Source organism: Gorilla gorilla, chromosome 11 (genome assembly GCF_029281585.2).
Source record: "Gorilla gorilla gorilla isolate KB3781 chromosome 11, NHGRI_mGorGor1-v2.1_pri, whole genome shotgun sequence".
Taxonomy (NCBI): domain Eukaryota; kingdom Metazoa; phylum Chordata; class Mammalia; order Primates; family Hominidae; genus Gorilla; species Gorilla gorilla.
Window position 1 is genome coordinate 68769395 of NC_073235.2, and position 13106 is coordinate 68782500.

The 13106-nt window shown below is 35.4% G+C and overlaps 1 protein-coding gene and 1 long non-coding RNA gene across 3 annotated transcripts in view; one reads left to right on the top strand and one right to left on the bottom strand.

Annotated features, from left to right (window-relative positions):
* LOC109025994 (uncharacterized) overlaps window positions 1-13106 on the top strand; it is a 160302-nt gene that overhangs the window by 144360 nt on the left and 2836 nt on the right. For both annotated transcript variants that reach the window (XR_008677726.2, XR_008677727.2), the window contains 2 exons: window positions 4681-4843; window positions 6138-6244. This is a non-coding gene — a long non-coding RNA (uncharacterized lncRNA). The remainder of the gene's footprint in view (window positions 1-4680; window positions 4844-6137; window positions 6245-13106) is intronic.
* Window positions 1-13106, bottom strand: part of SCN9A (sodium voltage-gated channel alpha subunit 9) — a 179578-nt gene that overhangs the window by 98446 nt on the left and 68026 nt on the right. The window contains exons 8-9 of the mRNA XM_055380255.2: window positions 4715-4778; window positions 3347-3488 (exon numbers count right to left, since the gene is read on the bottom strand). Coding sequence (XP_055236230.1) covers window positions 3347-3488; window positions 4715-4778 — 206 coding nt within the window. The remainder of the gene's footprint in view (window positions 1-3346; window positions 3489-4714; window positions 4779-13106) is intronic.

Here is a 13106-nt window from a genome sequence, read left to right on the forward strand (position 1 = left end):
AGTGATGATGAGCTTTTTTTCATATGTTTACTTTTAGTTACGGGATACATGTGAAGAACATGCAGGTTGGTTACATAGGTATACATGTGCTATGGTGGTTTGCTCCACCTATCAACCCATTATCTAGGTTTTAAGACCTGCATGCATTAGGTAGTTGTCCTAACGTTCTCCCTCCCCTTGCCTCCCACCCCCCAACAGGCCCCGGTGTGTGTTGTTCCCCTCCTTGTGTCCATGTGTTCAAATTGTTCAACTCCCACTTACGAGTGAGAACATGCAGTGTTTGGTTTTCTCTTCCTGTATTAGTTTGCTGAGGATGATGGCTTCCAGCTTCATCCATGTCCCTGTAAAGGACATGATCTCATTCTTTTTTTTAATGGCTGCATAGTATTCCATGGTGTATATGTACCACATTTTCTTTATACAGTTTAACATTGATGGGCATTTGGGTTGATTCCATCTCTTTGCTATTGTAGATAGTACTGCAATAAACATACGTGTGCATGTGTCTTTGTAGTAGAATGATTTATATTAGTTTGGGTATATACCCAGTAATGGGATTGCTAGGTCAAATGGTATTTCTGATTCTAGGTCCTTAAGGAATTGCCTCACTGTCTTCAAAATTGTTGAACTAATTTACACTCCCACCAACAGTGTAAAAGTGCTACTATTTCTTCACAGCCTCACCAGAATCTATTGTTTCTCGGCTTTTTAATAATCACCATTCTGACTGACTTGAGATGGTATCTCATTGTGGTTTTGATTTGCATTTCTTAATGATCACTGATGTTGAGCTTTTTTTCATGTTTTTTGGCTGCATAAATGTCTTCTTTTGAGAAGTCTCTGTTCATATCGTTTGCCCACTTTTTGATGGGATGCAAGGCTGGTTCAATATATGCAAATCAATAAATGTAATCCATCACATAAACAGAACCAATGACAAAAACCACATGATTATCTCAATAGATGCAGAGAAGGTCTTCAATAAAATGCAACATCCATTCATGTTAAAAACTATCAATAAACTAGGTATTGATGGAACATATCTCAAAATAATAAGAGCTATTTATGAAAACTCCATAGCCAATATCATACTGAATGGGAAAAAGCTGGAAGCATTCCCTTTAAAAACTGGCACAAGACAAGGATGCCCTCTCTCACCACTGCTATTCAACATAGTGTTGGAATTTCTGGCCAGGGCAATCAGACAAGAGAAGGAAATAAAGGGTATTCAAATAGGAAGACCGGAAGTCAAATTGTCTCTGCAAATGACATGATTCTATATTTAGAAAACCCGATCATCTCAGCCCCAAAACTCTTTAAACTGATAAGCAACTTCAGCAAGGTCTCAGGATACAAAATCAATGTGCAAAAATCACAAGCATTCCTATACACCAACAATAGACAAGCAGAGAGCCAAATCATGAATAAACTCCCATTTACAATTGCTATAAAGAGAATAAAATACCTAGGAATACAGCTTACAAAGGATATGAAAGACCTCTTCAAGAACTACAAGCCACTATTCAAGGAAACAAGAGAGGACACAAACAAATGGAAAAACATTCCATACTCATGGACAGGAAGAATCAATGTCATGTAAATGGCCATGCTGCCGAAAGTAATTTATAGATTCAATGCTAGTCCCATCAAATTACCATTGACATCTTCACAGAATTAGAAAACAACTACTTTAAATTTCATATGAAACCAGGAAAGAGCACATATAGCAACGACAATTCTAAGCAAAAAGAACAAAGCTGGAGGCATCAGCCTACCTGACTTCAAACTATACTATGAGGTTACAGTAACCAAAACAGCATGGTAGTGGTACCCAAACAGACATATAGGCTAATGGAATAGAATACAGACCTCAGAAATAACACCACACTTCTACAAGCATCTGATCTTCGACAAACCTGACAAAAACAAGCAATGTGGAAAGGATTCCCTATATAATAGATGGTGCTGGGGAAACTGGCTAGCCATATGCAGAAAACTGAAACTGGGCTCCTTCCTTACACCTTATACAAAAATTAACTCAAGATGGATTAAAGACTTAATGTAAAACCCCAAACCATGAAAACCCTAGAAGAAAACCTAGGCAACACCATTCAGGAAATAGGCATGGGCAAAGACTTCATGACAAAAATACCAAAAGCAATTGCAACCAAAGCCAAAATTGACAAATGGGATATAACTAAACTAAAGAGCTTCTGCACAGCAAAAGAAACTAACATCAGAGTGAACAGGCAAACTATAGAATGGGAGAAAAATTTGGCAATCTACCCATCTGACAAAGGTCTAATATTGAGAATCTATAAGTAACTTAAACAAATTTACAAGATAATTAACATTTCTATTAATAATTGTATAATGTAATATACTTTTATCATACAAAGCATTTTAAAGTGAATTTAGGATAGTATCAACTGATATTAAATGAAAAATAAGTCTTACCTCTGATGAAAAATTATTTTAATTTTTTTATTTGTGTTTCTTTAATTTTGAGTAAAGGTGACCACTTCTTGCATATTTAAAAAATATTTGCATTCCCATTTTTGCTGTAAAGTGCATCGTACATAATTTCTGAATTCATTTATAATATTCTCGGAAATAAAGTAAATATAAAATAGGCCAAAAAAGAAAAAAACAAATCTGCAGCTATTCTGAGAAAAGTGAATCATTGTTATGTGTACTATAGAATAACCATTTTGGTCTCCTTCCTTTTGGCTTGGCTGCTGAGAATATACAAGTAAATGGAGACCACAGCCCCAAGAGGTTCACATTCAAGTTAGAGGAAATAGCCACGTGAATTACCACTTACAATACAAGAGATCAATGATATAAATGGAAGAATATACAAAAAATCATGGAAGTCTACAGTTGGGAGCAATTGATTTGGGAGAGAAAAACTTAGAGAAACGAATTGCATCTTTAACTTTAAATAGGAGTTCAAAAATAAAACATGGTGAGCAGGTGAACATCAGAGAGCCTCTTCTCTTCAGGCCATCCCATGCACGCATGGAAAACAGTGCATGTGCAGGAGCAGCTTGAGAAAACATTACAGTATGTCCTGGTACTTAACTAGGACCCCATGGGATGATATACTCAGGAAGGCAAAAGATCTAGAGATTAAATATGCCCAGAAAAGATAAGAAAATTATTTATGATTCAAGAACTACCCATATTATTAGTGATGGGAGTAAAACACTTATAATTTTGGTAATAAGATAATAGAGTTTCCTGCATTCTCAAATAAATAAAAATCCTCCTAATACAGGCTGTTAACATACACCAGATACATATGCCATTCAAAAATACAACGCATGTTTCTCTTGGTACTCACCTGTTGGTAAAGGTTTTCCCAGTAATCTTGGGTCATTAGCCTAAACAAGGCTAAGAAGGCCCAGCTGAAAGTGTCAAAGCTCGTGTAGCCATAATCAGGGTTTCTGCCAATTTTCATACAGGTGTACCCCTCTGGACACTGACTACACACGAAAAAGAACATTATAGGTGAGAGTGTCTTCAGGACACAAGCTAAATAGCCTTACTGAAAAGTTACAAACTCAAGGTTTCTTCTTTAGGGGGACAATATTGAATAAGGATTAAGAATACATGATTTGGCTACTGACTACTTAGTGACTTTACCAAATTCTTCAAGGCACAAGTCTGTCTGTGAAAATAGGATAATAACATCTACCTCAAGAAAATAAGATTTGTAATAAGTTTAAATAAGATAATGTGTACAAATTACTTAGCTTACATCCTGCACATAGAAAGTGTTTAATAAATCATAGCTGCCATTAGCATCATCATCATTAAAACATGGAAATTTTCAACAGACGTTTTGTAATAGTTCTTGGTTCAGTAAATATTGATATGTAGGCTGCTACCAAAGCTCTTTCTGTCTGTATAATTCTTGGAATAGATTAAAGTCAATAATAGCCAAAATATAGTAATTGTCTAAGTTCATAAAAATGTGTAGCTTTAAGACTTTTTTCTTTCTAAAATTGGTGGACTGGTTTTTCCTGATGCCATTAAATAAATACAATATTCTGAGATTCTTCTGGGAACAGCAACCTTATCCAGTTTATTCCTATGTTCCCAGTGTACACAGAGCCTGATGAATAGATGTCTGCATAGGGGGAAAAGCAAGAGCTAATGCAGCTAATGCTACAAAAGGAAGTTGGCGTAAGAGAGAAGCAGCAAGATGGACAGTTGAATATATACAATATTCTTTTATATACAATATTCTTAAAATATGTGTACCCAAGTCCAAGGAATCCCTTTGCTTAGAGTGGCCAAAACATGACATTCAGTCACCTATGAGTCACATTTAATTGGAGAATGAGTGGAACTTGGGAGTAGAAAGAAAAATTGATTTTGTGACTCTTCGTTTTCCAGAAAGAAGACCTGAAACTATCCAACCAACTTTTGGTGGAGTTTTCTAGAAGTAACATTTTCTACCTTCTTAAGATTTATATGACTTCTGTCTTGTGTTAATTCAAGCACTATCTCAAAGTCTTGCTTTCAAGAGTATGCATTAACTGTGAACATTTTAAAGACTGGATTTGCTGTGGGACAGAATGAGTCAAATAATACTATGAAATATATAAAAAGCAATATAGAATCAAAGACTAATTTGCAAACTGATTGAACATTCTTTTCCTTCTCTTTCAGCCTTTAGACTAAAAAGAAAACAAATATTACATACCCTGAATCTGTGCTGAAACCACAAAGGAGAGCATCTTTGGATCCCTCCAAATAATAAAAGTATTCTGTTGAAGAAGAATTTGAACAGTTATAACACTACAGACTTTAATCTGTGATTGTCATAAAGCAGGTAAATTAATTGATATAGACATTTATCTACAAATTCAGGCCTGGTCCCAGGCAATATGCATCCATTTATTTACTATTTCTCATATATTCTCCCTCAAATATTTATTGATAATCTCTTAGAGGCTAGGCAATAAACATGACAATAAACATGATAAATAAAATCATTAGTTTTATGAGACCTCCTTTATGTTTAGGTGAGGGTGGAGGTTGTGGTTGGATAAAAATTTAAGTAAATAAATAAATATACAAGATATTTTCAGATAGTGATAAATGATCTAAAGAAAATAAATTAAGGCAACGTGGTAGGCTGCAGTCAGGGACGGTCTTTCTAAGGAGATGATATTTAAACTAAGACCTAAGTGTGACAAAGAAGACAGCCATGAAAAGACTGGTGAAGAGATATTTGGGCTGGGGGAAGAGAAAGAGCTAAAGCCCTAAGGCAGAGATGAAGTTGGTGTGTGGAAAAGCCAGCAAGATGGCCAGTGCGGCTACAGTGTGGTGAGAGGGAGGATTGTGATGGCAGAGGTAGGCAGGGGCCAGATCATGTCGGAATTTGCATATCATTGAAATGAGTTTGGATTTTAAGTATGATTAAAGGTACGGTCATGTGTCACTTAATGACTGTGATACATTCTGAGAAATGCATCATTAGGACGTTTTGTCCTTGTGCAAACATCCTAGGGTGCACTTATACAAACCTAGATGGTATAGGCTACCATACACCTCGGCCATGTGGTATAGCCTATTGCTCCTGGGCTGCAAACCCGCAGAGTGGGCTACTGTACTCAGTACTGTAGGCAACTGTTATACAATGGAAAGTGTGTATCTAAAGACAGAAAAGGTACAGTAAAAAAATACAGTATTATAATCTTATGAGATCACCATTATATATATGGTCCGCTATTGACTAAAACATCCTTATGTGGTACAATACTCCGGAAGAGGCAGACTCAGTAAGGCAGTAACATAAATGAATAAAATTTGTTTTCTAAAATTATCTTACTTTTCATTCACCAGTCCATACTTACTTAGGACCTACTAATTCTAGGTGTTGAGGAGATGACAATGTAATCAATGCAGATTTTCCATGTTTCACCTTTCATGGTACCCTTTGTGCTAATTTTTAGTAGTAAAAGTTATCATCAACTCTTCTGTCATTCGCTGTTAAGGCTTGTTCCTAAGACTGGGGGCAGATCTATCCTTGTATAGTAAATGTTTAAATGACTAAAAAACCTTTTGTCATCTCTCTTAAATATCTATTCTACTATAAGAATCTGACTTCCTATTTTACTCAGGTCAAATTAAAAAATCTGATTATTGGGAGACTTTTGGAGTAATCATGGAAGAAAGACTATGAAATCAGATATTCTTGGATTTGAATGTTGCTTCTATCCCTTCTTAAGTAAGTGAATTATCTTTAAGCCATTAAGCCTTAGCTGCTGCATCTGTAAAATACGTATAAGAATACCTACTTTATAAAGTTGTTAAATAGTTTAAATAGGATATTGCATGTAAACCACTTGATACTGTGATCCACACATTCTGTACTAGCTGCTCAAAAACGGGAGTTATTATAATTAAACTATTATACAATTTGAGATAAAACTATTGATTGACTTACACATCATCATTTTATTTTACTTAGAAGACACAGATAAAACAATAAAGCCTTGCAGTTTGAGGTGCAAATGTAGGTGAAAATGTGCATGAAAAGCTTTCCTGAAAACACTCCTGAACCTCGGGAAGGATGGGCCTGGTAGAGTGAGTATGGGGGAGGATAAGATGCAATTTTGCATACATAAACATCCAAAATATTTTAATAAGGATGGATTACTTTAGAATTATCCTTTAAACTAATGCTGGTTCACATTTATCAACCACTGAGGAGCTGAATTATATGAATGGGCTCTGGAGCTGTCTATTAACACACTGCTGTACTACTGTATTTAACACAGTATAAGAATGATGAAAGGTAAAGCAATGCAGGTAGCTCACTCTAGGTTTGTAGAAAACTTTACAATAATTTCTAAACAACTAGACATTAAATTATTAAGATGTTGGCTTCAAGAAGATTTAAGGTTAACATCTTTAAAAAAAGGGAAAAAATTGAATGCAAAGAAAAATGAAATATTGCTTGTGCACATTCAAAAGTGGGATGATTCTGAAAGATAAAGAATGAATCACGGCCGGGTGCAGTGGCTCACGCCTGTAATGCCAGCACTTTGGGAGGTCGAGGCGGGCAGATCACGAGGTCAGGAGATCGAGACCATACTGGCTAACACAATGAAACCCCGTCTCTACTAAAAATACAAAAAAATAGCTGGGCGTGGTGGCGGGCACCTGTAGTCCCAGCTACTTGGCAGGCTGAGGCAGGAGAATGGTGTGAACCCGGGAGGCGGAGCTTACAGTGAGCCGAGATAGCGACACTGCATTCCAGCCTAGGCGACAGAGCGAGACTCCATCTCAAAAAAAAAAGAACCATGACTCAGTAATCCCACTACTAGGTAAATACTGAGAACTGAAAATTGAAAATGTATTTCCACAAAAACTTGTACATGAATGTTTACAGCAACATTATGCATTATAACCAAAAGATGGAAATAACCCAAATGTCCATCAACTGATGAATGTATAAACAAAATATAGCATATACATACAATGAAATATCATTTAGCAATAAAAAGAAATGAAGCATACATACATACTATACCATGGATAAATTTTGAAAACATTATGCTAGGTGTAAGAAGCCAGATACAAAAAGCCATATATTATATGCTTCCAGGTATATTAAATCTACAGAGTGGGTAAATCCATAGGGACAGAAAGTAGATTAGTAGTTGCCAGGGGCTGGGAGAAAAGGGAAATGGGGAATGACTACTAACGGGCCCTGGGTTTCTTGGTGGGAAAGATGAAAATATTTTAAATTAGTTAGTGGTGATCGTTGCACAACTCTGAGTATAGTTTAAAAAATGAGTTATACAGTTTTAAAAAAGGAATTTTGTGGCATATAAATTATTCCTCAGTAAACCTATTTTTAAAAGGGAATGCAGCATAATGGCAAAGGTTGTGGGTGGGGGTAAATAAATGCCAACTTCTCACTAAAATACATATGGGGAAAATGAAAATTGATATAACAAAAATACAGAATTGATATTAAATCTAATGAAGATTCTGAGCGAAGCTTTTAAATTAATTTTCAAGATTAATGTAGCAAAATGGAAAAAAAAATGGTAATTCTGCCCTTGCTCAGAAAGACAACTTATGACAATCGTGTATGGCTTGGACCTATGGAAGTGAAGAGTATATCCCCAACCAAGGGCAAATAATGCAACTCTGAGAAAACTAGTGCAGGGGATCAGGACTGGGCAGAGGGCCTGCACATGATACTCTACACTCTGGCAAATGTAGTTCTCACAAGAAAACAGCTGTAGATGAAGGAGATAGGAAAAGTCCTGTTAGTAGTAAAGGCCAATATTGTGGTTTTTTCAAAACTTTCTCTATTAAATGTCAAATACTAGAAAAACAGGAGGAAGAGAATATCCTATTTCAGCCCAATATAACCACAGTATATGTCTCCATAATACTGCACATTTAGCCACACACTGTGCACATGAACCCCACTTTCATCTGTAGCAGCATAAAAAAGTGTTTGATGAGCATCAAAGTAGACAGCAACACCAAAGGAAATCTACAAATTGTATGTTTTTCAGCAGGAGGTGAGACAGCGAGTTAATTTATTTGATTGTGAATTTGGAAAGGCATTTCGGAAAATACTTTGCTGTAGGCACCAGAAAATGCTTTTAGATTATGCTCAGGTTCTCTATGTAGATTGCCTTTACCATTATAATTCTTTGATCTTTTAAATATTGCCAATTCATTTGCCTTAGCACTTTCTCATGATCTATCAACCAACTCAAGTTCTTGTCACTCTTTGTACAGCTTAAATCCATGGGCATTCATTATCATCAGTCCCTAACCTGGCAGAACCACAATCTACACATAATCTAGCATCTGTCTTTTCCATGCTGGCTACCAAATGGCTGAATGTTGGTGGAGAAACTCTCACAACCAAGTGAATGGTTATATTTTAAGTAAGTAATCTCCAACATCAAATTTGCACTCAAAATACACTAAATTTCTCGTGCCCTGATATGACCATATATATAATGCATTCTCATCAAATCTTCTGTAGAATTTTCTCTTCCTCATTTGCACTCTCAGGCAATGATCCCATCTTATACTTTGAGGAAATAAAAACCATTGGGTTTGAACTCAATCATCTTTTGATAACTCTGCAGTCTTCTCTTCTATCTTTCCTCCTGTTTCGGTGGAGCTGTCGCTCCCCTTTACTCATTCACTTTCACGAGGACTTGACTTCTCCCTCTCTCTCCTGAATTGATTCATATATAACTACTCATTCATTATCACTAGCAAAACATCCCTACAAAAACCCATATATTTTTTTAAATGCCAGCCATTTGCCCTGTTATTCTGCTTCCCTTTATAGCCAAATTTCTTGGGAGAATTGTCTACACATATTACCTTCTTTCTGACCTCTTCTTTTCACCCCTGTATGCACCTTATTCTTACCTTGAACCCTACCACTTACCCAAATTTTCTCAAGAAATTCTCTGATGACTTCCCTGTTACTTAACCTAATGCATATTTCTTTCTTCATCATCCTTACTCCTTGATCTTGCAGCATGATTCTACAGAAGCACATCTGTTTCTACAATATGTTTTCTTCTCTTGGCTTCATTATTTACATCTTTGCTTCTTACTTTATTGGCGGCTCTTTCTCTGTGTTCTTTTCTGGGTCCTCTTTTCTACCTGAATTCTAAATGTCAGAGTTGTAGATCTCAGCACCAGATTGCTATAAATACCAGGTTTCCCATTCTCTATCTACTTAAAAATATCAGGGATGTTCAAAGGTAGAGGGGTGTGTGTGTGTGTGTGTGTGTGTGTGTGTGTGTGTGTGTGTCCTTTCTTTTTGCTGATTGCTCTGGAATTTATCTACAAACTCAGCAAGCCCTCTAATTTCTATACTTAAATCTCCAATTCTCTATATTATATATCCACCTGGACATCTCAAAGGCAGCTCATTTTAATTTTAGCTAGCTAATAGTGACCTTCCTCTACAAATGTGTCCACGATTTCCTCATTAACCATCACCACCCATCCAGTTATTGCAGCCAGAAACTGAGAAGTCATCCTCAATGCTTCCTGTCTTCTTTAATCCATCAGCAAGCTCTACAGACTTTGTATGTTGAGCTCATCTTTTTTCTCTTCATTTCTTTGCCATCACTCCAGATGAAACCTTCATTTTATCTTGCCTAGATGAGAGAAGCAACCTTCAACTTATCTTTCTTATTCCCATCTACCATCTACCCTTGCTCAATCAGTTGTGCACAAGACAGACAGCAATAAAAACGACTGCATTTAAAATAAAATACAAACTCCTTCCCATGGGCTGAAATGTCCTGCATGATATGACCCCTGTTTTTTCTGCTACTTTCTCTGTTGCCATTCTTCCTTTCTCTTACCAAACCACGCTGCTGTTTTTCCATTCTTTAAACCCATACCCTCCCTTTATTCAGGACCTTTGCCCATGCTATTTCTCCTAATTGAAGCAGCACCCCCCACACATAGACTCACACCCACACTTAAACTATTTTATGGCTTCTTACTATCTTTTAGATCTCAGCTTAAATGCCATCACCTCAGAGATGTCTTCTCATCTAGTTGATATCTCAGCACCTGAGACTCAGTTCCTTTGCATGGCATTTATTATAACTTGAGATATTTTTAATTTATTTGTCTGTTCCCCCTTAAACATTTTTTTTCATTCCCACTAGATGATAAGCTCTGTGAAAGCAAGGGCTGAGGCTATCATTTATTGCTATAGCTCAGGGAAACCATGTAATAAACACACCAATAAATGAAAGTTTGAATCAATTATGCAGTCAAAAACGGCTTCTATGACATAGAAAACAGAAGCAAAATTCAGACTTGATTTAAACACCTCTTCACTAAAACTACATTTCAGAAGAAAATAAAGAATAATGTACAGATTTGGAAGGCAGGATTGTGGTATAAGATTCATTATTAGCTAATTGTCATTCATTCATGTTTAAATATAATATAAAGATAATTCGCATAACTCAAGGGCTCTTTCTATTATTATTATTAATTTATTAATTTATTTATTTTTGAGACAGAGTTTCGCTCTTGTTGCCCAGGCTGGAGTGCAATGGCACGATCTCGGCTCACCGCAACCTCTGCCTCCCGAGTTCAAGCGATTCTCCTGCCTCAGCCTCCTGAGTAGCTGGAATTACAGGCGCCCACCACCATGCCCGGCTAATTTTTTGTATTTTTAGTAGAGACGGGGTTTCTTTTTTTTTCTTCTTCTTCTTTTGTATTATTTTTTAGCAAAAAAAAAAAAAGTACATGAAGCAATTCCAGAAAGCGATGAATTAAATTAAATTTGATTAAAGGCTGTCTCTGTACATAGAGAATTGCAATCTAACTTCATATGTAAACAAACTGCATTCTAATCTATTAGTATATTCTTGTTACAAGTAGCTGTCTCAGCCAATCACAGCAGCTGAGCTTCAGCCAACCACAGCCTGCTGACTTATCAGACAATGTCCACATAAGGCAAATGTCAAGCTATAAGCAATCAAGCTGTTTTTGTGTGTCACGCCCTTTTTCTATCTATAAATACTCCTGCTCATGTTGCTGAGTTGAGCTCTCCGAACTTCTTTTGGTTCTGAGTGCTGCCTAAATCATTATTATTATTATCTTATTTCAGCAATAAATACTATTTCTTGCTGAAATAAGCTGCTAAATTTAATTTGTTGAAAATTTTTCTTTTAACAAAGGTTAAGAAAACCATTCATAGTATAAACTCAGAAATAGAAGCAAGACTCAGAATAAAAGGACAGATCCTAGTGAGAAAACTTAAGTTTAAATAAGTGTGGTAAAATAACCTACAATATTAAATGTAAGTTACTCATCAGATATATTAATTTTACAGCATATAAATTAAGAAATAAAATTCTCCATCAATTGGAAATAAATTTCAAATCATGTTTGTAACAATCAGAAACTGGAAAAGAGGGTAAATATAAAAAGAAGGGGAAAATATGCTAAATTCCTCATCAAATGGTGGTAGTAAAAATATATATGCTAAATATTTTACTTCAAAACTTTTAGTTTTCTTGTTAAGGCTTCTATTTTTTTCTGTCATTTTATTTATAGTCTTTTACCATGTGGGCTAGGTGTTATTTGATTTTATTTATCACAGTGAGTGAGAAAGGACACATTTGGTAAAATAAGAAAATGATGTATATTACTTTGTATTATCTAAGGAGAATTCTGACCTTTCCTCCCTCATTTCCTTTTGGCAACAGCACATATATTTGAAAGGTTTCATGACTTCCATACCACACCTGGGCAAATTATCTATTAAGATTTATGTATTCACGTGGGCACCATCAGATAGATACATTCCAGGTGTCAGACAGAAAGTACAATCTTGATCCTATCTTCATCCAATATTCATCAATCGTTCCAGTGAGAGACACCATGCTAGGGGATAATTGTTTAGAGAACATTCAATTCATGCTTTATGTAAGAAACTCTAATTGATACTTCTGAATTAAGCAGACTTCTGAGAGTGCATACAGATGATCTCATGTGGTACCTACAGAAATAATTCTACTGAACTAAACTTTGATGTCTTGCCATCAGCCTATATTGAAGGAAGCCATTAAAAACAGCTATGAAACTCGTCATTGGTTACAAAGTGGATGTTGATAAAGCTGAGCAAATGATTTTGCTTTGTACAAATCTTTAGGAATACTATCAAGATACAGATGCTATCTTTATATTTGATAATTAATATTATCATTATATATGATTAATAGAACTGTAAGATGTTATAGTTATGAGTACAATCTATTAAGTATAAAAATCTATCATAATAAATGTCACATTATATATAATAAATATAAGTATGTACTATATAATAAAATTATATAAAATATATAATCTATCATATTGTTAAATGTAATGGTTAATGTTATTAATTCAAGGCTACATTTATTTCTCTAGAGGAAATAATTCTTTTTTATGATATAGAAATTAGGAATTATGGAACTATCCTGTGTTCCTTTTGCCAGTACTGCTAGATAGCTTAGAACCAGGATGATTTATGAAAATCATATATAACATGACCCAAATTCACACTGTAGCAGCTT